General features: G+C 41.5%; 1 protein-coding gene across 1 annotated transcript in view; it reads right to left on the bottom strand.

Moving 5' to 3' along the window:
* Positions 1-126: 126 nt before the first annotated feature.
* The window catches only part of LOC124288674 (phosphatidylinositol-glycan-specific phospholipase D-like), a 41,953-nt gene continuing 14,260 nt past the window's right edge, over positions 127-27,819 (bottom strand). Inside the window, exons 8-27 of the mRNA XM_046725242.1 lie at positions 25,367-25,415; positions 24,545-24,605; positions 23,724-23,831; positions 22,051-22,078; positions 21,261-21,400; positions 19,334-19,529; positions 18,989-19,113; positions 18,569-18,681; positions 17,618-17,697; positions 17,148-17,264; positions 9,412-9,489; positions 8,507-8,657; positions 8,079-8,131; positions 6,587-6,684; positions 5,687-5,883; positions 3,548-3,702; positions 2,971-3,058; positions 2,400-2,512; positions 1,741-1,818; positions 127-979 (exon numbers count right to left, since the gene is read on the bottom strand). Coding sequence (XP_046581198.1) covers positions 893-979; positions 1,741-1,818; positions 2,400-2,512; positions 2,971-3,058; positions 3,548-3,702; positions 5,687-5,883; positions 6,587-6,684; positions 8,079-8,131; positions 8,507-8,657; positions 9,412-9,489; positions 17,148-17,264; positions 17,618-17,697; positions 18,569-18,681; positions 18,989-19,113; positions 19,334-19,529; positions 21,261-21,400; positions 22,051-22,078; positions 23,724-23,831; positions 24,545-24,605; positions 25,367-25,415 — 2,115 coding nt within the window. The 3' untranslated portion in view covers positions 127-892. The remainder of the gene's footprint in view (positions 980-1,740; positions 1,819-2,399; positions 2,513-2,970; positions 3,059-3,547; positions 3,703-5,686; positions 5,884-6,586; positions 6,685-8,078; positions 8,132-8,506; positions 8,658-9,411; positions 9,490-17,147; positions 17,265-17,617; positions 17,698-18,568; positions 18,682-18,988; positions 19,114-19,333; positions 19,530-21,260; positions 21,401-22,050; positions 22,079-23,723; positions 23,832-24,544; positions 24,606-25,366; positions 25,416-27,819) is intronic.

Genomic DNA, 27,819 nt, shown 5'->3' with positions numbered 1-27,819 from the left:
AGTCAGTAAGCTGACTAGGTGAGAAGTTGCTCAGTAAAAGCAAGTAACAGCAACAACTTGAATAAGAAGATGATCAAAGCTCATCCCAATCCTAATTAAGTGTTTGTATGAGTATTTATATAAAAACTGTTACTTTTTTTCCTACATTCACCTTTTACAGTCTTTCATTATGATTGGGGTTGAGTTGTTGTTTTGCCTTTATTTAATTGACCATGGTGACTGGTCAAATGAGTATTCATGGCTGTTGTGTTTCCTGCATATGAATTATGGGCTTGCATATCACACATACTGTTTATTTACAGCAAACTTTGCTCACCCTAGCTTCATAGTAAACTGGTAACTTAAAGTAATACAGGAGACATACATTTCCCAGGCGTGTTTTGTAAGGTGCCTTCAGCAAAATCCATGACACTACTTTCGGTACATAGGCGAGGCTGTGCGTTGCAATGTTTCTGATTGCCTATGGTCGACAGCATGGTCTGGTCCTATACAGTTATATTTGGCGTAATGTATTATCTTAGGCAAAAAGGTAAAGCTAGCAAGACTAGGGTAGAGTTGTATTCATCACAGGGCCATATATAACATAAATGGTCTTTAGTAAACGTTTTATACAAGACTTTGGTGCAACTTCAAAATGATAATTGCTATGTCAAAATATGAATATAAAATAATACAAATTATTTGTGTGTATGTCATCAGAAACATGAAGAAAGACACAAATCAGTGTGACTAAAAAACTGGAAAACTGTCTGTATGTCACAGCCTTAAAAATCACCCGTAGTTTAAAAAATCTTTGATTCTATAAGAATCGGTGGAATAATGTTGACCCAAAAAATCTTTGAATCTTGACATGTCGGCATGCTGTATCACTTGAACGGATGACTAGCAGGAGTCAGGACTTGGGAAAGGAGTATACGACTACAGCCCCAGCTAGTCTGTCTCCTCTACTGCTGTGCAGGGCGCTGACTACCAGATTCACCTGAAGTGATGACGAACACAGTAAACATGACATCATTTGTCTGGAAAGAGTAAGTGAGTGAGTTTAGTTTTACGTCGCTTTTAGCAATATTCCAGCAATATCACAGCAGGGAACACCACAAATGGGCTTCACATTTTGTACCCATGTTGGGAATCGAACCTTTATCTTAGGCGTGATGAGCGAACGCTTCAACCACTAGGCTACCCCACCGCCCTTGTCAGGAAAGAGAGTATGCACTAAGGTAAGTGTATATTCCACCTACATACTACTACTCTGTAAATATTACACACATCTAGAGACATCGTCCTGTTCTCACGGGCCCTCAATAAGTTGAATACTACTCACTCACTTTCTTCAGAGTATCATTCTCAAAATATTTATACAGGCCCAGGGATAGTCTACAGAAAATCACAGTATTTAGTCGGATTTTCTTTGCTAGAGATTAAATTTGCATCTGAACACAATCTACAAAAGGAAATGTGTTGAAATATAAACAAATGTTTTAGTGGATAGTCCAGCAACTTGCAGCTGCTTAGCTGTGGGCTTGGCAGGGAACCGCTAGGCTGCAGATGGACTGCTACACCACCCTAACAAGCTCTTTTCTAATTACATGTACGCCAACAAGAGATATTTGACATCCCCTTTCTCAGAGGCTGCTGTCGACATCCCATAGCATTGTGTTCACATACGTGGGACTATTTATACGCATACTAACAGAAATATTCACCACTATAATATCAAGATTATGTAAAGAAACATACTGTATGTTTTGATTTGACGACAGCTATATTTGTCCCAAATCGTGCTCCATATTCTCCAAACTTCAGCTCATAAGAAGCCTGAAATTACAACTGGAAATCAACCAACAGAACATAAAGATCAATACTTTTTCTGTAATTCTGACTTGTTTTTTTACCTATACTAGCTTCACGTCTGTTCACTTCACTGAATCTTTACATGTCCATATTTGGACATTCCCATCCTCTATGCTGCAATCTTGACAGATTCGGGACATTTTTCTGACCAAATGGTCATATACCTCCTTTGAAATCAGCCACCTAGCAAGGTGTTGTTGCTTCACATCAGGCTGTTTCCATTAACCATGTGATGACACAGCAACAACCATATTTTGTCAGATGCCTGACTGAAACTCAGTCTCCATCCAGGGTTGGAGGGTTGTTTTTACAGGCTAAAGTGAATCAGAATGTTAACGTGAAGACTACTCTTGTGATAAATCCAGACAGCCAGTAGTATGTACTTATTTGTCCATCACACAATTTAAATTACAAGTCTTAATTTGTTGTAACACAACTAGCACAAGCTATTGTGATTAGCCTATATAGATAATATCTTCCACTAAGACTTGTGCCAATGTTTACTTACAAGCAGAATTTCCGATATCTGTATTTTAGTTACCAACCTTTTGTCCTGGACAGGGTTCTATGAAGGAGAGGGTTTTGCAGTCATACAAGGCCTTGTCACCAACCAGGAAGCCCTTGCCACCATTGAATATGAACACGCGGCCCTCCTCAGCTGTAACATAACATCAAGTGATCTCAGTGGGGGGTGGGAAAGGAGAGATTACCTGACATAACACTGAAATACCTGTAGGTTAAATAACTAATCACAATGTTTCTGAGTTCTCCAACATCTTTTGCTGATCCAGACGTGAGCAGTCTGTCACACAGGCCTGGAAACTAATGTATCCAAATCAACCAGTGCAAATCTGTAATAGTTGTCAAGTCAAGATTACTGTGGTCTCTCAAATTGAAGAAAGTCTCTGGGCTCCTTTGTTTTCTATTTTATTCAAAATATTTTAACCAACTGTTTTTTCTGCATAAGTGTTTATTTCTGAGACGAGATGTTGGTCTATGAGTTCTGTAGCTCACTCAAATACTTTCATATTGGCAACACCATCAAACCTCTAGAACAGACTCTCCCAGCCTGTACTGTATCTTGAACATGCAGCCCATCTCGGTAACTATACCTACCTCCATACAACTCTTCTGTCACATCGTCGGTGTGGAGTGGGGCAGTGACAATCAGGTCATCATACCCATCAGTATTCAGATCAGCAAACTGACAACAGAAAGCAAAGGCAGGGAGTTACACCTACAGTTTGTAATATTTGTTTGTTGTTTAACGCCACACTAAGCAACATTCCAGCTATATGGCGGTGGTCTGTAAATAATCGAGTCTGGACCAGACAATCCAGTGATCAAAAGCAAGAGCATCAATCTGTGCAATTGGATACGATGACATGTGTCAACCAAGTCACCTTTTATGACAAACATGGGTTGCTGAAGACAAATTCTAACCTGAATCTTTATGCTAAAGTTTCTTCCTGCAAAGCTGAGAATAAAAATTCAGTGAACTTGGAGCTCTTTAGCATGCTCTAGGGTGTGGGCACATTATGAATATACACATCATCATTTTTCAGCCTCCTCCTCCTCATCTATTGTCTATGTCTCACTATAATGTTTCACTAAGCAACATATATTTAATTTTCAATTATGAAGGGGCTTTTCTTGTGATGGTCATTACCTGATCATTTCTAAAGCTACTCACCTTGACCTTTGCCCCGAACCTACTATATCGTCTGTCCCCTGCATACAACGCCACCTGGGGTTGAGGCAGTGAGGTGATGTTGGTGATGTTGAGGAGATGCACGGCCCCAGCCTGGGTGAACTCGGTATCCACTAGCAACACTTTGCCCTCCACATCTGTGGATAATAATGGATACTTGTGTTATAGGTCTGTTGTCATACTTTAAAAATATTCCTTTCTCTGCAACTGGAAGTAACATTTTGTAGTTATGGTCATTAACTATAGTAGTAACAGTTCGGATTTTTATGTCTCACTCGCATACTCAGTCAATCAAATCTCAGTGAATATGCACTCACTTTAGCTTCCTATTGATGCAATAAAAGACTTATTATCCCTTACGACTTGTCTGAAATCGATAACTGAAACTTTGAGGTGAACAATATGTGGAATGTAAACAATTGCTCCAAGGGACATAACTCTAAGGGGTACACTTGAAATAATACTCAGCCGGTAGAGGGCACGAGAGTCAATTTAATGCAACATTGCATTAATTCATTCAAACTTTATAATTTAATATTGTAAGGCCAGAACAATTTTACTTCTTGTTTTACAGATTTTTGTCCTCAGAAAACCTAAAGGCAGGAGGGAAAGAAAATAAAAATAAAATCACCAGCCTAAGTAATATTCCTTCTAAATACTAAAAGTATTTTACTTTTGGCAATTAACGAAGTGTATATGGGGGCAAAAAACAACCTTAAAAAGATTTTCTTTTAAGTTTACATGTTTGGCCAATAAAAACATTAGGATATTATTTTTTGAGCAGGGAAAATGAATTTTTATTTCTTATCTTATTCTTGCAAAAAATACGACCAGCGGATACGTAAAACAATAAATAAAGGTCTGGCCTAATCTAAATATGTAATTTTTTTGGGAATAAATTATATGGTAGCTTCCCTTAGGGCTGATGGAAAGTATTATTGAGAGAAATGCATTATTTATTTTTAGAGAAGTGAGGTGTGATATAGTGCCTTTAATGAATTCAATTCATTACTTGCCATCACTAGAATCGAACAGTCATCATCCTTTTATAAAGGAGTGTTTTTACTTGCATTTTAATGTAATGTATCAGAACAAGATATGCTAAATTAAGTTATCAGGATAATAGTCAATACTGTTATTTATTACCCACGTGGTCAACGTATGGGTAGTTGCATACTAATCTCGTACGTCACACGTGTGTCGTATCGCGTTGACCTGTGTCGTAACGACTTGACCTGAGATTCTAACGATTTGATTGGATAACCAATGACCTCTCAATTAGGTCACATTCTGACGTAACTATTTTTTCATTCATAACAAACACGTGAATTCATTCATTCTACAACTTAAATGCATTGTGGGAATGTAAACATCGCGAACGTTGCCGTGTCGCTGTTCAATTGTGAGTCGAACTGAGACATTATATCCGTCGAAACATAAACACAATGTTTCCACCAGTGATGGTAGCCGAATGAAGCAACTGCAAACCAAGAAACGGGGTGCTACGGAGTAGTTTACTGTAGGAGGCTGTACGAGGCGATGACAACTGACATGCATCGTGACGTCGGTTACCAAGGCAGTGACGTCATTACAGTGTGACGCCATGCAAATATTGTACTACAGTACAAAACTCTTCCGCAACCTCTTTATGAAACCGGTTTCGGTTTGAAACCAAAATTTTAACAAAAATACGCAATTTAATGCATGTAAGACGTGGGTAATAAATAAAATACCACACTCGGTCTCATTACATACAAATTATACGAAACTCGTGACCTTCCTATGTTATCTGACCTCGCTTTCACTCGGTCAGATAACATAGGAAGGACACTCGTTTCGTATAATTTGTATGTAATGAGACCTCGTGTAGTATTCTCTATATATTTAGTTTGACAGTAATGAGGTCAGTGATCATTGTCATGATCAATTAACACTGACAGTATGGAAAGAAACATGTCAAATAACATATTTTATCAAAGTATCACTGAAAATACAGCATAATACATCACTTGTTATTGTATTCGTTATCAACTATTTGTGATATGCATCATATTCGCCTCATACTTGATTCATCGCAGCTCTATTAGCAACAGTACCACATTCCGAGACACTGAAGCTCACCTTCTCCAACTGCTGACACAGCCAGTATTGTGTCGCCCCCAGGTAGGGGATGGCCCACATCGAAGCTGGAGCCGAACATCTGGAAATGATGACTGCCTGAGTTTGTTGCAGGGAGACTGGCCCGTGTCACGGGGGTGTGAAACATGTTGAATCGTCCCACACTCTGGGTGTCATTGACATCATAAGAACAGTTGTATCTGTGGGACCGAGTTGCGTGTATATTCAGGAAACATTCAGGTCAGGACTACATAGAACTTGGCTATGTTTCTACAGTTTCATATAGGAATTACATGGTGTGAGGTTCCTACAGATATGGAACACTACATTCAAGGACTTTTCAAGTTTTTTTTCAAGACTTTTCAAGGCTTCCAACTCCAAGTTTTAAGGCTCTTTTAGTTGCAATATGATGTTTAGTACATGTTAAAATCGAAAATGCAGTATGAACATCATAATTAGTCAGGATTTACTTTCACAACCAACAAATAAAATGTTTAGTCTGTCATCAACTTTAACAAGTTTCTATCAAGTACAAATGTAAAAGGCTTTTCAGCTATTGTTGTTGATATTCAAGGCTTTTCAAAGTTGACAATAAATATCAAGTCTTCTCTAGAGTGATCTTAAACTTTAAGGCTTTTCAACGCTGTATTAACATTCCTAAAGCTTCTCTTGTTAATTTGGCACACTTTAAGAGGATATGAAATGTTACGGGTATACGTCTGTTACTTTCCTACAGACATGAATGTCCCCCCAAAACATTTGCTTTAAGACTGAAATTTGTCTCTCCACAAACCCCCCTGAAGGCTAACGTGTGTCAAGTAGGCAGTGCCTGAAGACTAACGTGTGACTCCACCGTAAGTTCTTTCAGCAGACAAACAGGAACAGCAAGATGTTGGTACTTACAGACTACAGTTCCTGAAGGTGGGCTGACTGACCATCAGCAACGGTTGACCGCTGGGGTGTGGCCTGACCGACATGTCTTGTCCAAGCCAGCCATAGTCCTGCAATGTGATCATGACAGCTATATGTCAACAGTAGGGCTGCATCATTCTGTAGGTCTACATCGTCAACATCCATTACACTTGATGTTAATGCAGGCACACATGCACACACATTCCTGAAACTGGAGCTGTACTTTCACCAGATGATACAGAGCTGCATGTAATAATCTTACTTCAACCACACTCTATTCTCAACAGCTTGATAACAGAACAAGGAAACCAGAAATCCCTATATGCTGAGTAACACAAGAAAACAGAGCACTCATTTCAAACTTGGATAGACCACTGTCATTCCCATTTTATTGCTTTGTTTGACCAACACTGCATGGTTATTACACTTAACCATCAGCCATCAATTACCAAAATCAAGCAGTGTCAATCATAGGATGATTGTGTCACCAAACTAATGAGTGCTGACACCAAGATTAAATAAAGTTGATGCACGTTGCCCTTCTTTTGAAATTTAGAGTGAGTAAGAGAGTTTAGCTTAATGGCGCTTTTAGCAATATTCCAGCAACATCACGGCGGGGGACACCAGAAATGGGCTTCACACATTGTACCCATGTGGGGAACTGAACCTGGGTCTACGGCATGACGAACGAACGCTTTAACCACTTCGCTACCCACCAGTGCCACCACCCCTTGAAATTTAGAAGCACTGTCTTCTTCATCAACCAACTACAACACCATGACTGTAATATGATATACCTACACAGTGAGTGAGTGAGTGAGTGAGTTTAGTTTTACGCCGCACTCAGCAATATTCCAGATATATGGCGGCAGTCTGTAAATAATCGAGTCTGGACCAGACCAGACAATCAAGTGATCAACAGCATGAGCATCGCTCTGCGCAATTGGGAACCGATGACATGTGTCAACCAAGTCAGTGAGCCTTTTACGACAAGCATTGTCGCCTTTTATGACAAGAATGGGTTGCTGAAGACCTATTCTACCCCGGATCTTCACGGGTCTATACCTACACAGAAGTGTCATACGAGCCCTACTGAATAAGTTTCATAGATATTAATTAGCAGTGTTATGTATGCAAGCATCCCATGACTGTCATTACTTCTAAAAATCCATTGCTTATTGGGAGATTTGTTACTGGTGGTGTATTTTTTGGTGAATCTGACATGAGAACCACATTCTCCAGATAAAAATGGATCACCTTATTAATACAAAGGTATTAGTTTGTTGGTTTATGTCACTGAGGAGATTATGAGATTTTTAAGTGGGTAGAGTTCGAAAGTACCTGTACCGGTACCTATTGTCACAACAGGGTGACAAAACATCCAGAATGGTCAACACTTGAAGAATATAAACTTAAAAGCTCTCACCCTCCCTAATGTTGTAACAGCTATAAATAACATAGATCTCCGCAACATGCCTCTCACCTGCTGTCCACTGTATGTCCAGTCCAGGGTGTCCACGGTCAGGGTGGTCACACCTGTAGATGGAGAAGGATACATACAGGAGAGAGTGTTGTTCCTTGCCAGGTAATGTGTTCAAATAGTGTATAGAAGGCTTTAAGAAGATTACACAATGTTTACAGAGGCCACAAACTAACAACAGTTAAGTGTTCTTTTTCTAATCAACCAGGAAGACATTAATTATGCTTAAATTTTTTCCTAATTAAGGCTTTTGGCTGAGGAGATTGTTTGACCAGAACCAAAGTGAAATATTGCCGTAAAATGAAAACTAATGACAATAAATTCTAAAAATGTTGAGGAATCAGAATCTACTTGAAACATATTTTAAGGTCAACTACAAAAAAACCCCCCGAAAAACAATTGTTGAAATGTTGAGAGGTGTTGAGTGTTACCATGTATGTATTTCTTGCTGGCATACACACTCCCGACAAACCCCCGCTGTTGTCCCCCGCCTGGAGCAAACGGGGAGCCAAGTATGAGATCAGGATGTCCGTCTCCATTGAGGTCACCAGCAGAGAGGGACCTCCATTGTTGCAGACGATCCTGGTGCCTACCAGCTGAGACTTTCAGCAGGACCATCCATTGTTCAGGAGTTTGACAGAACGTAACTTATCCTGTAGAATATAGAACAGTGCCTACCAGTTCTGTCAATGCTGATTCACCATCAGTTTGACAATTTTATACTTTCAGCAGAACTAGAACAGTGCCTACCAGTACATCCTCATACAAAAGGATGTAACTTAACAGTTCGGACATTATAGTCAAATGATTGTCCCCTCCCCATTGGTTTCAAACTTTGAGAGTCTTAAACTTAACACAGCTACTTATGACCTCACAAATTTTGATTTAAAAAGATTTCAGTGTGGAAAAGTTTGCTAAAATAACTCTTGTCTTTTGTTTTTAAGTACTGTCTAGAAACAACTTTTTCAACTAAAATTCATTTTTCTGCAAGTTCTTGATGACTGCATGTCCCTCAGTTTCAGAGGTCTAACACCTTTGCATATTTTACCGACTTTATACAGCAAAACAGTTTTGTTTCATTGACTCAAGTTTTTGTGGAAGTATCTCTTTGACATGTATAGTAGACTACCAAAGGACTTCACTGTTATGCAGTTCCCTCTGTCTGAGGCTTAGAAATGATCAATTAACCCTCATTCATATCTCAGTCTGACTGTAAGTCAGATAAGCCATGCACTATCTTAGCATCAGGTATGTATACTGTATTTTGTTGAACATGAATTTTGAGAAAAAACATCAGTTGAAAATTGTCTGACATAATGAGTCATGAGGTGATTACCTTGCAGCTGATAGTCATGTTGACTTGCGAGAATCTGTACATGTCATTTCTGCTTCCATAGTACACATACACCATACCCTGAAACAGACAAGGGTACACATACACCACACCCTGAAACAGACATTAGCATATTTACACCACACCCTGAAACAGACATTAGCATATTTACACCACACCCTGAAACAGACATTAGCATATTTACACCACACCCTGAAACAGACATTAGCATATTTACACCATTGCCTGAAACAGACATTAGCATATTTACACCACACCCTGAACCAGACATTAGCATATTTACACCATTGCCTGAAACAGACATTAGCATAGTTACACCACACCCTGAAACAGACATTAGCATATTTACACCATTCCTGAAACAGACATTAGCATATTTACACCACATTCCCTGAAACAGACATTAGCATATTTACACCACACCCTGAAACAGACATTAGCATATTTACACCATTGCCTGAAACAGACATTAGCATATTTACACCATACCCTGAAACAGACATTAGCATATTTACACCATTGTCTGAAACAGACATTAGCATATTTACACCACACCCTGAAACAGACATTAGCATATTTACACCATTCAACGAACCAGACATTAGCATATTTACACCATTCACTGAAACAGACATTAGCATATTTACACCATACCCTGAAACAGACATTAGCATATTTACACCATTCACTGAAAATGTAATTTTCTGATTAAAATTGATATTTTATACTTATCCTGACTCATGCTAAATGCTTGTCTCCTTCTTCTTGCGAATGATAGTGGAACACTTGAAATCCCTTGAAGTTCCCTTCTAATTAAAGCGGACGTAAAATCACCACTCGCCCACGAGTTGCCTCCCTTGCCCCTTTTGGCGCCCTTTCCAGTCACTTGACTGACCATGCTTGTCACTCTCTCCTGAATGTTACTTTCGCCCGACACCCGGATTTACAGGGAAATCCAGAGTGCCTTGAGAGGGGAGGTTGGGAGGGCTGACCTCATGAGTCAGGATAAGTATAAAATATCAATTTTAATCAGAAAATTACATATTTTTCCTTATCCTGACTCGTGCTTATGCTTGCAGAATCAGTTGGAAACGGTGGTGGGTCAAGCCACTTCCTGGATTCACTGGTTGTTGATTTACGTCCTGTATTACCCCCCATGGGAACTTATGACGTCACTGCTGATGACTGTTCTTCCAACTTCTATCTGATGAGTCTGGGGGGGACCACAACTTGTCAGATTTCTTCCAAACTTCTCCTGACATTTTCGTTTGCATTTTTAGGTATACTAATGTCCCATTAGTTATCTATTGCAACTCCATCTCTTGATGCTTGCATCAAGTGGAGATGCGACCCTTCTTCATGTACGAGTAAGTCCTATACAAGTACAGGGTCTATCACTCATGCTAGTCTGTCCTAGACGTGTGCATGGACTTAACCATTTACTCTCCAGAGTGTTGGTTTTCACAAGTCACGTGATAAAAAGGGTGAGTTTTACTCAGCGCCTTTGTGGAACCGTTAGTTGTTGTGCTACAACAAGTGGCCCAAACTGGTGAATGCCTGAGACGTCTTCGGTGGCAATGTCTCTGAGGTAGTGGTTGGCAAACACTGTGTCTGATTTCCAAAAGCAGCCCTCCATTATAGTTGTAATCGAGCAGTTTCCATGCAGAGAAAGTGTAGACGCCAGGGCTCTGACTTCGTGTGGATTGGAGGCTCATTGAGGCTCAAGTCCTGCTGCTTTGTGGGCCCTTAGTATGACGTCTCACATCCATACTGATATGGTTGTCCGTGAGACTTCCGTGGGCGTCTCAGTGGATAAGGGGATGAAAAGGCGCTTGAATTTTCGTCTCCTAGTCTTTGTCCTTTCTAGGTAGACTTTCAATGCTCTGACAGGGCATAAGGATAGATCCTGCGTATCCTGTGGCCCAAGGACTGTAGAAAGTGCTGGGATGTGGAACTGTCTGTCAGGCTGACCAGGTAGTTGGTTCTTTGCGATGAAATCCCATCTCAGTCCCAGATGTACGATGTTACGATGTGTTGATCAAATGGTGTTCTTTCAAAGTCCAGAGGATGTATTTCTGACATCCGTGCTGCTGTTGCCGGGGCGATCAGGAACAGCGTTTTCTGTGTCAGTAGTTCAAAGGATGTCCGGTGAGATGTTGTAGTACTACATTCAGATCCCATGCAGGAGCCTTGAATTTCTTTTGTTGGTCTTCCAACTTGAACGAGCGTAGTAGTGCCAGTATCTCTGGTACTTTGGTCAACTTGACACCCGTCTTCATGGTGATAACTGTGCTGAGAGCAGCCAGGTATATTGATAGTGTTGAACCTTTTAAGTGTCTCGTCTGTCGCAAATGACACAGGTATTCCGCCACTTGAGGATGGGTTGCTTTTCTTGCTGTAAAGCCTTTCCTCGTTGCATACTGTTCAAATTTCTGCCACTTGTTGTCGTACAAGTTGCAAGTTGATCTGCGTAGAGCTAGTGTCACTGCTTTCGCTGCTCTGGCGGAGTACCCTCTTTTCTTCAAGCAAGTTTTGATACGCTCCACGCGTGTAGCTGGAACATTGTCGGATTCCTGTGAGCTTGCTTGGCGTGTGGATGGACGAGTAGGTTTGACCACTCTGGTAGTTTCAGGGTTGGACTTCCGAGGAAACCATATCCTCACTGGCCAATAGGGCGCGACCAAAATCAGTTGCAGCGTTGTCGTCTGCTTGATTTTCTGTATTACTTGTGGTAATAGTGCTGGAGGTGGAAACGCATAAGCGTTTAGTCCTTCCCAGGAGATGCTTAGAGCATCTGTTGCCCATGCCTGAGGATCCGGTACCGGTGAGACGAATGTTGGTAGTTGTTTGTTGAACTTTGTTGCAAACAGGTCTATGAGCGGAGATCCTACTGTCTGTATGACGAATCGGAATACTTCTGGATGCAGCATCCATTCTGTCGGGGATGGTTGAAGTGAACGAGATAGGGCGTCTGCTATGACCTTCTTTTTCTCCTGGAATGTGACATGCCTTCATGTAGATGTTCAGGTCGTCGACGATGCTGAACAGGAGATGGTTAGCTTTAGCAGACTTGGTGATCTTGTTGAAACTTGCTTGTTGATGTAAAACGCCACTGTGGAGTTGTCCGTGTGGACCGTGAGCTTTGCGTTCCTCAGTACGCTGGACCAATGTTGTAAAGCGTTGATCAGTGCTTTCATCCCTAGCAGGTTGATGTGTAGAAGTTGATCCTGACTGGACCACTTCCCTGCTGCCACTTCGTTGTGTAGGTGAGCACCCCATTCTTGTAGGGATGCATCCACTTAGAGATGAGTGTTGCACACCGGCTCTGACAAAAAGGTTCCTCCGTAAACATTCGACCTCTGTGTCCACCATAGGAGATATGGTTTCAGCTTGTCCGGTAGTATCAGTGGATCCGAACTGTCGAGATGGGCGTTCACAAATCTTTGTAATGGGCGTAGCTGTAACTTCCCTCTGCGAGTCATGAGTTGAGCTGAGGTGAGTAGACCGAGCATGCTTTGCCAAGCATGTAGTGTCAACAGAGAGAGCATTGCTTGAGATATCATCTGTTGTATCTTGACCCAACGATCCTCTGAGACGACAATGTGGTTCAACAGCGTGATGAAACGTATTGTAAGAATTGTAGATCCTGTTTCGGCTCCAGTTCCGACTTGAGGATATTTACCAGCCATCCTAGTTGAGTGAGAAGCCTGATGGTGAAGTCTAGTTGCAGTCTGAGTTGCCTGGGTTCTTGATGAACTTGAATTCCGTCGTCCAGGTAGAATGCACTGCGTAGACCTTGACAATGTAGATATGCAATGATGGGCTTGGTCACTCGAGTAAACAACCAGCGGGGCCGACGATATTCCAAACGGTAGAACCCTCCATTGGAAGTGATGTCCGTTGAAAAGGAACCTTAGGTATTTCCTTGAGTCTGGATGTATCGGGATATGTAGATAAGCATCTTGTAGATCTATGCTGGCGAGGTAGTCTGATGGACAAATGAAATTTCGGAGCTGAGGAAGATGTATCATCTTGAATTTTGCTGGTTTGCGAAGATATTCCTGGTTGAACTTCCTCATGTTGTAGATGAGCCGAAACTTCTCCTTGGAATTCTTTTTTGGTACCAGGAAAATTTGGGAGTAAAACCTGGGCGTGATGTGGTCTTGATGTATCTCTTTGACTGCATCTTTGTCGAGTAGAGTCTTGATTGCGTTGTCCAGCTTGTCTATCTGGTCGGCTGCGTAGGTGAAAGCCAGCGGGTTGCTTGTAAGCGGTGGAGTGGCTTTCAACTCTGTTTCGTTCCTTCTGCGCAGTATCTGTGATACGTAGTCATCCTGTAGTATTCCCGGATTCTCCCAGTACTGATACAGACGTCCACCCACTGTCGGTGGAAGTCCAAACCTGGCACCTCTGGGTTCTCGGCCTCTTCCGGGGTTGCCTCGTGGGGGTCCAGTTGGGCGACGAAAAGAACCTCTTCCTCCTCAAGGGTTGGAGTATTTCTTTTCTTTGGCTTTCTGGACTCCAGCAAACTTAGACTTGTTGGAGTAGAGCTGGGACGTCTGGCAGATCACATTTGCCAAGGTATCTATGGACTTTATCATGACCTCCCTTGATTCGTGTGTAACGGCTTTGGCGACTTCTTCGATTTTTCTTCCGAGAACAGATGATGCTGACCATGGGGCTCTGTATAAGGACTTGGTGAACCGTTCACTCTAGGTGCATGACGACAGTAGTCCTTGCCTCCTCAGGAGAGTGAGGCCCGCTGACGTGGACGCTAGATGCTCCAACATAAACTGGTGGTCTTTTTTCTGAGTCAGTAGAGCAGAATATATCATCAAGTCTTCTTCGGTGGAGTTCTTGAACTTAGAGATGAGTGCTTCGTTGATAGCCCTAGACCTGGCTAGTCCGAAGAAAGTACGTCTAGTAGTCGTATCTAGGTGCGCTAGCTTCTTATCCTCTATCTTATAAGTTCTATAACAGGAGTCGTTGATGATTTTGTAGTCCTCATCAATCTCTGGTGCCTTCAGGAAGGGTTCTATGTGATGTAGAACTTGGCACTGAACCTCGGGATGTGTTGACTCTGAAACTTGGTAGCTTTATTAAAGGTTGCTCTGAGATTTTCTGGTACTTTGGAGATCTTGTATGAATAAGCCTCATCTGTGTCCTTGGATGGTGATGTTAGGTCCAGACCATTTGCAATCCATGAGGCTACTTCCGCATCGGAGAATATGACTTCACCTTCATCCTCAGATTTCTACATCTCCCGATCTGATGATCCGTGGCGACGTGAGTCTCTATATGTAGATCTGTACGTAGAGCTGCGCGCAGGTGAACGATCCCGATGAGAACGAGTATCTCTTCTGGAGTCTTGTGATATATCTCTAGATCTTCGCGAAGGTTGATTAGTCGAAGACTCTCTGTGAGATGTGGAGCGCCTGCGTAAAGGTTCCCGACGAGTCTGAGTCCGACGGAGATGACGATCCATATCTACGTCTACTGTAGGGTTCCGGAGAACGCTTCGATCTACTTCTGCGTGGAGGACTCTTGGAGTTTCCTTCAGGGACGTCTAAGGCTGAGCTGTCCAAGCTCCTATCTTCAGACGGGGAAGATCAAAGGGTGTGTAGACCTTCACGAAGGTTCGTCTCTTCTTCCCGATGGGTTGGAGTGGCAGCTGATCCTTCACGCAGGCTAGTAGTCACGCAAGAGGTCCCCGTAGTAGCCTTCTCCTGCGCGAAGCGACGTTCCATCATCGACATCATCTGTTCCGTAAATTGTTGCATAAACAGCCCCGGGTTGAAGTTCTGTGACTTAAGTTGAGACTGCAGTAGGGTTGATGATGCTTCAGAGAGCGATGACGCCTCTTCTAAGTTACGCTGCGCTTGAGAAGAGTTGATGCTGCTGCTATCTCTAGTACCCGATGTCTGCATTGATAGAAGATCTGTCAATGTCTGCGCTGATATAGTTGCCGATGTCTCTGTAGAAACAGGCCTCATCTTCTTGGAGATGACTGTGACTTCAGGTATGAGGATGGGGGAATCATCATATCACGTCTACTTCTGCTGGAGGTACAATCTCGGCAGAAAAAGATCTCGTTTTCTGTGTAGAACTGTGTAGAGCCTTTGACGAAGCCTTAAGGGTAGGAGCCCTCTTTTTCTGCGTTAAAGACATCCTAGACTTCTTAGTCTGTGAAGCGGTCAGCTTTGAAGACTACGACCTCTTTTTCTGTGAGCCAGAGTTCATCACTGGAACAGCGACCTGCCCTCGTACGCTCGGCGATTCACTAGACTGACTGACTGACTGAGTTTAGTTTTACGCCGCTTTTAGCAATATTCCAGCAATATCACGGCGGGGGACACCAGAAATGGGCTTAACACATTGTGCCCATGTGGGGAATCGAACCCGGGTCTTCGGCGTGACGAGCCAACGCTTTAACCACTAGACTACCCCACCACCCCGCGATTCACTAGAAGAATGAATATCAGCAGTAACATTCAACACACAGTTATCAGCGCAATCACTTGATTACCAGACATGACTTGTGAATACCTTCTAACCCAGTCCTTTGTACGTCTATGAATGGAAAAAAGGTAATTATTAAATTCAAAGCTTGTTAAATCCTGACAATGTTTACAGCGGGAGCTGGAAGAACATGTTATAGTGCAATCAGGACATAATAAATGGGGATCAGCCGCAGACAGCCGGTACCTACAACGAATACAAGTTATCATCAAATATAAACACGATGAAAATCACGTACAAACAACTTAAATTTTAGACAAAATTTCAAACCATATTATTAGTATACTAATCCAAAACCGTATACAGCTGAATTTAGGATGTAACAGGTCCAAAAAGAAAAGGATATGTGCCGTATAGGGACCCAGGTGCTCTCACAACCGTCCTCAAGGGTGAAGAAGGAGAGAGTGACAAGCATGGTCAGTCAGGTGACTGGAAAGGGCGCCAAAAGGGGCAAGGGAGCTAACTCGTGGGTTAGTGGTGATTTTACGTTCGCTTTTATTAGAAGGGAACTTCAAGGGATTTCAAGTGTTCCACTATTATTCGCAAGAAGAAGGAGACAAGCATTTAGCATGAGTCAGGATAAGGAAAAATCACACATTAGCATATTTACACCACACCCTGAAACAGACATTAGCATATTTACACCATTCAATGAACCAGACATTAGCATATTTACACCATTCATTGAAGCAGACATTAGCATATTTACACCACACCCTGAAACAGACATTAGCATATTACACCATTCATTGAAGCAGACATTAGCATATTTACACCACACCCTGAAACAGACATTAGCATATTTACACCATTCACTGAAACACACATTAGCACATTTACACCATACCCTGAAACAGACATAAGCATTTTTACACCACACCTTGAAACACACATTAGCATTTTTACACCATACCCTGAAACAGACATTAGCATATTTACACCATACCCTGAAACAGACATTAGCATATTTACACTATACCCTGAAACAGACATTAGCATATTTACACCACACCTGAAAGTAACAATAACATGATGTCACATTGGTAGGAACTGAACTGTCACTCAACAGATATGATCCAGCTGGAAACAATGTAAGATCTTCTATCCTGTGTATAAGACAATCTTCACTTCAAACCCCTCTCATTCCAGGTACGAAAAACTTGCTTTTTACATGTGATAACAGAAAAGCTGTTTGTTACCTGGTACTTGAGAGGAGTAGATTCTGACCCCATGTTGGGAGCCCCAACAGCTATGTCATTGATGCCATCCATGTTGATATCGACAATGGCAATCGACGAGCCAAACCTGGCCTGGGCCTGGAAGATATGAGTGACAGCTCAGTAAGAGTACATGTATCAGGACTTTATTGCACAGTTGCCATATTTGTTGCGAAACACACTTGGAATCAAAGATCTGCTTGTTCTCATTACTTCATTTTGGATCCTTTCTGGAAACACACAACTCAACACGTCCAACAAGTGAATGAGCGAGTATGGTTTTACGCCTCTTTTAGCAATATTCCATCAATATCATGGGGGGGAACACCAGAAAAGGGCCTCACAGATTGTACACATGTGGTGAATCAATCCTGTGGCTTCTATGTGACAAGTGAACAGTGTTCAGCAAGAATTCACTGATGGACACAGAGATATATAAGTCTGATGCTTACCTTAAATGGGCCATTAAGAACTTGGTTTGCTTGAACATTGAAATTATCCATAGTTTTAAGTGGAAGACCATTGTCTGTTCCTGCAAAACATAATTGCAGACCAATTTATCACAGACTGTGTTAATAGGTCACAGTGTTACAGAAATCATATTTCATCAGCAAATGTTCACTCTTTATTCTGCTGTTGTTTGCTTCCAAGGAATGTTTTGCATGTGCTTTTGTCACTGCTCCATGAAATTCTGTATCCAGTATTCATCATTGACCAGCCAAGACAAAAATCACACAAGGAAAAAATCACACAAGGCCCTTCATCACACAAGGACCATCATCATGAAAGGACCTTCATTACACAAGGACCTTCATCACACAAGGACCTTCATTGCACAAGGACCTTCATAACACAAGGACCTTCATAACACAAGGACCTTCTTCACACAAGGACCTTCATTGCACAATGACCTTCATAACACAAGGACCTTCTTCACACAAGGACCTTCATTGCACAAGGACCTTCATTACACAAGGACCTTCATAACACAAGGACCTTCATCACACAAGGACCTTCATTGCACAAGTACCCTGAATCCCATTACTCCACTAAATACAAGAAGCGCTATATAAGTAACCATGCACTGCAACAGAGAACAATATCACAAAATATACTTTCACAGCCCTACTTTAGTTAGTACTAATAATGGAATTATGTTATTGACACAATGATTTCAAGACTAGCAAATTTAGGAAACGACTTGCTAAAACATTTATTGTGAGTCACCAAAACTCCCAATTTTTACATTCCCCCACACTCTGATTTATAAGGTTATTATTCCATGACTTCAACATTTATAAAAAAATCAAGAGTAGTGTGAATTTACCACAAATTAACTTTCTACCAAGCACCTGCATGGGGTTTCAACCTGCACACAGTCAAACACCTATTTCCCCACCTACCATAGATGATGAAGACCTTGCCGTCTTGTGGGGAGAACTCACTGCCATACCCCGGGGCACCAATAGCCAGGTCATCTTGACCATCATTATTCAGGTCACCAACAGCCAGAGACCTGCACAAAAATTAGTGCAAACCTAACCACACAAAGACCAGCATCTCATGGATAAACTTTACAATTACCATGTATGTGTGAATGAGTGAGTTAGCAATCATGTTAGCAATATTCCACACATAAAATGGCTGGGGACACCAGAAATGGGCTTCACATGTTGTACCCATGTGGGGAATCAAACACTGGTGTTCAGCGTGATGGGCAGACACTTTAAAAGTTTAACCATGTATGAAATCATGTGGTTTCCAGAAACCTGCTGCTACATTCTGAAAGTGGGGCAAAAACGTCAGGACATTGGTACACCCACCAGCCAAATTTGGCATATTTTTCTGGAACCGTATAAACAGCATCAGGCTGCTTTTCGTTTGAATTTTCCTTCTGGCGTAACTTGGAAATCCTTTGCTTCTTATGTTGCTTCTGGCGCATAAATTCCTGGCAAAAGAATGAAAATAGGAACCAGTCATCACACTGCACCCATGGAATACATTTAAACAAACTGTACCAAGTTATATCAGAAACCACCTTAAGTGACTACCATTGCATTATGAAACATGTGCATGTATAGGTTAGGGGAGTTCTTTGTGGCTAATTGTTGTTGTCATCAACATGGTTATCCAAAAAAAAACATCAATAGTCTCTAAAAATGACTGACCTTGAGTCTGTCAGTTGCTCTGAATCGTATCCCTCGATATGCTTTCTCCACAATAATGTCTTCATGGGACAGTCCATGGTCTGTGAGTCTCACAGGTATCCCAGACTCCCTTGCTGACTTCCTGTGAACTACCTGTGGGTATTGCGGAGACTGGCCACATGTGATGTACAGCGGGTTGTGGGTGACATTACACTCACTGAAACCAAGACATCTTCCATGTTATACCAGTAAAGGATAATGGGGAGAATTTCATTGGAAGATGAGCCTTCTTCAGATTTAACCAGTGGTCAAAACAACAACCACATGTCTCCAGATGACCTACCTCTGAATGTGTTCCAACATATACACCACATGTCTCCAGATGACCTACCTCTGACCATGTTCCAACATATACACCACATGTCTCCAGATGACCTACCTCTGACCATGTTCCAACATATACACCACATGTCTCCAGATGACCTACCTCTGACCATGTTCCAACATATACACCACATATCTCCAGATGACCTACCTCTGACCATGTTCCAACATATACACCACCTCTCCAGATGACCTATGACCATGATCTCCAGATGACCTACCTCTGACCATGTTCCAACATATACACCACATATCTCCAGATGACCTACCTCTGACCATGTTCCAACATATACACCACATGTCTCCAGATGACCTACCTCTGACCATGTTCCAACATATACACCACATATCTCCAGATGACCTACCTCTGACCATGTTCCAACATATACACCACATATCTCCAGATGACCTACCTCTGACCATGTTCCAACATATACACCAATCTCCAGATGACCTACCTCTGACCATGTTCCAACATATACACCACATCTCTGACCAGATGACCTACCTCTGACCATGTTCCAACATATACACCACATATCTCCAGATGACCTACCTCTGACCATGTTCCAACATATACACCACATATCTCCAGATGACCTACCTCTGACCATGTTCCAACATATACACCACATATCTCCAGATGACCTACCTCTGACCATGTTCCAACATATACACCACATATCTCCAGATGACCTACCTCTGACCATGTTCCAACATATACACCACATATCTCCAGATGACCTACCTCTGACCATGTTCCAACATATACACCACCACCTCCAGATGACCTACCTCTGACCATGTTTTCCATCTCCAGATGACCTACCTCTGACCATGTTCCAACATATACACCACATATCTCCAGATGACCTACCTCTGACCATGTTCCAACATATACACCACATGTCTCCAGATGACCACCTCTGACCATGTTCCAACATATACACCACATATCTCCAGATGACCTACCTCTGACCATGTTCCAACATATACACCACACACATGTCTCCAGATGACCTACCTCTGACCATGTTCCAACATGTTCCAACATATACACCACATGTCTCCAGATGACCTACCTCTGACCATGTTCCAACATATACACCACATCCTCCAGAGATGACCTACCTCTGACCTCTGTTCCAACATATACACCACATGTCTCCAGATGACCTACCTCTGACCATGTTCCAACATATACACCACATGTCTCCAGATGACCTACCTCTGACCATGTTCCAACATATACACCACATATCTCCAGATGACCTACCTCTGACAGTGTTCCAACATATACACCACACGTTTCCAGATGACCTACCTCTGACCATCTTCCAACATATACACCACATGTCTCCAGATGACCTACCTCTGACCATGTTCCAACATATACACCACATGTCTCCAGATGACCTACCTCTGACCGTGTTCCAACATATACACCACATGTCTCCAGATGACCTACCTCTGACCATCTTCCAACATATACACCACATATCTCCAGATGACCTACCTCTGACCGTGTTCCAACATATACACCACATATCTCCAGATGACCTACCTCTGACCATGTTCCAACATATACACCACACGTCTCCAGATGATCTGGGTCCAAGCTGACATGTCGTCTATGCCACCCACAAAGTAGTCAGTAAACTGGTCGACCAGAAATGGGCTCTTCTTTGCATAGGTGGTGAAGAGCTGATAACAAATGAAAATAATGTAAGGATTGTCCAACTATCTAAAACTGAGTGATTGTGAGTATGTAGGGTTTACGCCTCAGTTAGCAATATTCCACATATCCATTGGAATCGGAAATTGTACCCAAATGAGGAAACAACTTGGTTTTCAGTATAAGCTGACACCTGTACAACCCAGCTATCCAACAACCCCTTCACACACTGATCAAGAACATGAGTCTTCAGAAATAACAGTATCAATATTGACACTATAAGACAACAATTGTTCAAACATTTTCTGGCAGAGCTGACAGGTGGAGGCAAGTGGCTCTGTTCACCCAGCAGTGAATGGGTACCTGGAGGGATGAGATGTCACATGACTGTTATCCATATAGCGCTTTGTAGTGCACACTGATCCATTGACCGGGGTAATAATGTTAGTGTTTGGGCATACACATTATGTGTGGATGTTAGTGCCATATACTCACATTATTATCATTATTATTTAGTGAGGCGAGAGGGTTGTTAGTTATTATGGTTATACCACCAATATCATGGCAGAGGGAAATACACCAGGAACCTTAACACCTTTCAACCATGTGATGTTCAAACTAGGTAACTTAAACATTTTAAAATGGCAAAATTTAACATTCTCAATCTTGGAAATCATACCTTTCCTATTGCAAGTTGTTCTCCGAGTCTGAAATTCCAGAGAAAATTTACATATCAACCACTATGGATCGGACAACAAAGAGTTGGTGGTCTCTACATTTTTAGGATGATTTTTTTAAAGAATGTGGCAATATTCGCAGCATATTTCCCATACGCCCATACATCTGACTGAGCATAAACCGAATTAGCCCTGAGCTAGGTACAGGGTAACGTTTTACAAAGCAATCGCTAAAATCGTAGGTGTATGTAAAGTGTGAGAGTTACAACCATCATGGCGCTATGTGGAAGCTGTGTGGAACAGGATCCTGATCATGAAGCATTGTGGAAGAGGTGAGGTGACATAATATAAGTTGTATGCTTCTCTCGAGGGTAATATGGTCTGATGTACGCCTCTTTGTAGCAGTGTCACCTGAGCCAGTAGGCGAGGGATGACCGCCATGTTAAATGTACAAAATATCATTTCATTTTATTTTAAAGATCGCTACCGACTACATGACATGTAAACAAAATGGCGTCTGCCTCTTGACGGGATTTTTTAAATCAGTGAAACATATTCTGACAAGCTTAAAACTGCTATAAAAATGGGAGGGGTGACACGGAAACTTGTTAAAGCGTCATTGACCAATGAAATTAAAGTATTTCACATGAAGGTAAGATAAGGATTAATGTCTTGTTCAACATTATTTCACTCTTATATTGATGTGTGTGGCTGCTAGGTCTGGTCCAGACTGGTATTGTTGCACAATCCCACTGTGATACCATGCAGCAATGTTACCATGGATACCTCACTCAGACACAGTATACTGTTCAAGCCAGATCATCCTTGTTACATCCCATTACAACAGAACACCTCCACACCTTCCACTAGGATGCAGCCAGGAGACCGAACCACACACATTGTGCTCTCCAAACAACAACTTCAATGTTTGCTTTGGTCTTATTGTGACTTCTGTATGTTTACAAATGTGAAAATATGTTTTCGTATATCAGTATGTATTTTTCTATTAGATATAAATGTATGAATTATTGGTTAATTGTCCCATGTTTAGGGAAGTCAAAAATGTCTTAAATCACCCTCTCTGTGTACAACACCTTGTGCTAAAACTTATTGAGCAGAAAAGGCTAAGAAGTAAACAATTAAGAAGAATATAGGTTAATGCTAATTTTGAATTTGACTTTGTTCAAGTTAATAACACGACTGAAGAGGCTACAGGTTATACAAAAAGCATTTAAGTAATTATAAAATATAACATGTTAACAGTTTTTATGATTAGGCCAGACCAATTTTATTTCTTGTTTCATGGATCTGCTGGTCGTATTTTTTCAAGAATAAGAAAAAGAATAAAAATTAATTTTGCCTGCTCAAAAATAAATTTTATTGGCCAAAATTTTAACTTACAAGAAAAAGTTTTTTTAATTGTTTTTTTGCCCCATATTCATATCATAAATTGCCAGAAGTAAAATACTTTTAATATTTAGAAGGAATATTACTTTGACTCTTGATTTTATTCTTATTTTTTTTCCCTCCAGCCTTTAGGTTTTCTGTGGACAAAAATCCGTAAAACAAGAAATACAATTGCTCTGGCCTTTTGGCAGTAATTACAATATATATTTATCATTTATACATGGTACATTATAAAACTGTGACCTAAAATAGATTACATGACCCTGACCTTTCCAGAAACAGTGTTGATATGCAGGCCTCCATAATATCCTTTGGTATCCTGTCCCGACCATACAAGTCCCGGTAGATGTTGACGAGGTCATCAATCGGAACATACCTACAGATTGATGTACATGTGTACAGTAACATGCATTCAACTGCTCTATGGTCTAATGATGGAGCTAACAAAACCAAAACATGGCTAGGAACACAGAGATTAACATTCACTGTTCTGTTGTGTATATGTTCCAGATTACAATAACCACTGAAATGGCAGATTTGAGGCCACATCGATCTAAGTAGATAACTTTTCTATTGGTAATAGAAAAGTGAAAAATGATGTTCAGGTTAGAAAATAGTGCTTCCAATAATAATATCTACTTTAAAAAGAGTTTGCCTTGAAATTTGCCATGGTAGAATGGTTTACATGTGAAATCAGAGACCATATTATATGGTCTCTGGTGAAATTAACCTCTAATAAAATTAACATTTGAACAGACTCTGCACTAAAATCATAAGTATTTATTTCTGAACAATAATGTATGGTAAGCAAGAGACTATGAAACATGGCAGTCTAGTGTGAATCTTGATCACTCCTGGCTGGTAACGGCAGACTGGTAAGGAAGAGCTCAATGTGGACAGGGGCTGTAATCAAAGTCAGGAAGAGCTCAATGTGGACAGGGGAGGTAATCAAAGTCAGGAAGAGCTCAATGTGGACAGGGGAGGTAATCAAAGTCAAAGTCAGGAAGAGCTCAATGTGGACAGGGGAGGTAATCAAAGTCAGGAAGAGCTCAATGTGGACAGGGGAGGTAATCAGTGTCAGTCACTCACCAGTCAGAGAGTTCAACTGTGTGGTTCAGATTCATCTCAAACTCTGTCAGTACATCACCACCTGCAAGAATGCCAAAAAACGTTATATTTCTTATTCTACTTTCAAATACAGTAAAGTTAGTATACAACGAACATGCTGATAACGAATTGAAAGATACAACTAACTTTTTCTTTGTATTGACCATTTGCAGTATTTTTAGTGAAAATAACTATGGCAAACTATATGGTTATAACAAACTACAATTAGTCCTATCTGTGAATTTGTTACATCTGTAGTCTACTTCACTGTATTTTCTTGAGTAAAGTGGGCACCCAAGCATAATGCACATCCCCATCCAGGGGATTCAGTATTTTAGAAGCATAATTTGAGTACATGTCTTATCTTCTTTGATTGGCATTCTAAAAGTTGTGGTAGATGTAGAATGAGGACTATTTTTATGGATATACAACTTCTTTATCTATATAGGTGACGTTTTGACATAGATTCTAATGTCGTTGTCTCCACTTGCTTGACAACGACATTAGAATCTATGTCGAAACGTCGCCTATATAGAATAAAGAAGTTGTATATCCATAAAAATAGTCCTCATTCTACATGTCTTATGCCCAGAAAAAAAATATACATCACATCCCTTCAGGTAAATGCACACAGATTAACAAACATGGTCAATAAAAACTTGAAATTTGGGACAAAATATCTAAGGTAATCCATCTCAGAGTCAACATAAAATCTTTGAGGGAATAAGCTGACATTCCATTTACTCCTTCTATTTTAAAGCTGTACAAGCGAGACAACACAATATCTGTGTTAAAAACACCTACCTATATCTCCTGCAGTATGAGCCACCCCATACACACCATTGAAGTTGATCTAAAAACAACAAGAATCATACAGCAACTAATTATATTTTCATATATATATCTTCACATTTTTCTCACATGGTATAAAGACGCCCCAGCACACAAGACTAGATACCTACATAGGCCATGGTCTGTAGGAAGCCCTGTGAAATCCCCAGATTGTACCATAACACACAACTAGATACCTACATAGGCCATGGTCTGTAGGAAGCCCTGTGAAATCCCCAGATTGTACCATAACACACAACTAGATACCTACATTGGCCATGGTCTGTAGGAACCCTGTGAAATCCCCAGATTGTACCATAACACACAACTAGATACCTACATTGGCCATGGTCTGCAGGAAGCCCTGTGAAATCCCCAGATTGTACCATAACACACAACTAGATACCTACATAGGCCATGGTCTGCTAGGAACATAGGCCCTGTGAAATCCCCAGATTGTACCATAACACACAACTAGATACCTACATAGGCCATGGTCTGTAGGAACCCTGTGAAATCCCCAGATTGTACCATAACACACAACTAGATACCTACATAGGCCATGGTCTGCAGGAAGCCCTGTGAAATCCCCAGATTGTACCATAACACACAACTAGATACCTACATAGGCCATGGTCTGTAGGAACCCTGTGAAATCCCCAGATTGTACCATAACACACAACTAGATACCTACATAGGCCATGGTCTGCAGGAACCCTGTGAAATCCCCAGATTGTACCATAACACACAACTAGATACCTACATAGGCCATGGTCTGTAGGAAGCCCTGTGAAATCCCCAGATTGTACCATAACACACAACTAGATACCTACATAGGCCATGGTCTGTAGGAACCCTGTGAGGAAGCCCTGAGAGATCCCCAGATTGTACCATAACACACAACTAGATACAATGTACCTACATAGGCCATGGTCTGTAGGAAGCCCTGTGAAATCCCCAGATTGTACCATAACACACAACTAGATACCTACATAGGCCATGGTCTGCAGGAACCCTGTGAAATCCCCAGATTGTACCATAACACACAACTAGATACCTACATTGGCCATGGTCTGCAGGAAGCCCTGTGAAATCCCCAGATTGTACCATAACACACAACTAGATACCTACATAGGCCATGGTCTGCAGGAACCCTGTGAAATCCCCAGATTGTACCATAACACACAACTAGATACAAAGTACCTACATAGGCCATGGTCTGTAGGAACCCTGAGAGATCCCCAGATTGTACCATAACACACAACTAGATACCTACATAGGCCATGGTCTGCAGGAACCCTGAGAGAAATCCCCAGATTGTACCATAACACACAACTAGATACCTACATAGGCCATGGTCTGCAGGAACCCTGTGAAATCCCCAGATTGTACCATAACACACAACTAGATACCTACATAGGCCATGGTCTGCAGGAACCCTGTGAAATCCCCAGATTGTACCATAACACACAACTAGATACCTACATAGGCCATGGTCTGCAGGAACCCTGTGAAATCCCCAGATTGTACCATAACACACAACTAGATACCTACATAGGCCATGGTCTGCAGGAACCCTGTGAAATCCCCAGATTGTACCATAACACACAACTAGATACCTACATAGGCCATGGTCTGCAGGAAGCCCTGTGAAATCCCCAGATTGTACCATAACACACAACTAGATACCTACATTGGCCATGGTCTGCAGGAAGCCCTGAGAGATCCCCAGATTGTACCATAACACACAACTAGATACCTACATAGGCCATGGTCTGCAGGAACCCTGTGAAATCCCCAGATTGTACCATAACACACAACTAGATACAAAGTACCTACATAGGCCATGGTCTGCAGGAACCCTGTGAAATCCCCAGATTGTACCATAACACACAACTAGATACCTACATAGGCCATGGTCTGCAGGAATAGGCCCTGTGAAATCCCCAGATTGTACCATAACACACAACTAGCTACATAGGCCATGGTCTGTAGGAACCCTGTGAAATCCCCCAGATTGTACCATAACACACAACTAGATACCTACATTGGCCATGGTCTGCAGGAACCCTGTGAAATCCCCAGATTGTACCATAACACACAACTAGATACCTACATAGGCCATGGTCTGCAGGAACCCTGTGAAATACCCCCAGATTGTACCATAACACACAACTAGATACCTACATAGGCCATGGTCTGCAGGAACCCTGTGAAATCCCCAGATTGTACCATAACACACAACTAGATACCTACATAGGCCATGGTCTGCAGGAACCCTGTGAAACCCCCCAGATTGTACCATAACACACAACTAGATACCTACATAGGCCATGGTCTGTAGGAACCCTGTGAAATCCCCAGATTGTACCATAACACACAACTAGATACCTACATAGGCCATGGTCTGTAGGAACCCTGTGAAA

The sequence above is a fragment of the Haliotis rubra genome, unplaced genomic scaffold (assembly GCF_003918875.1).
Source record: "Haliotis rubra isolate DU_JTF1 unplaced genomic scaffold, ASM391887v1 Scf422, whole genome shotgun sequence".
Lineage (NCBI taxonomy): Eukaryota > Metazoa > Mollusca > Gastropoda > Lepetellida > Haliotidae > Haliotis > Haliotis rubra.
This window is presented reverse-complemented; position numbering and strand designations above follow the sequence as displayed.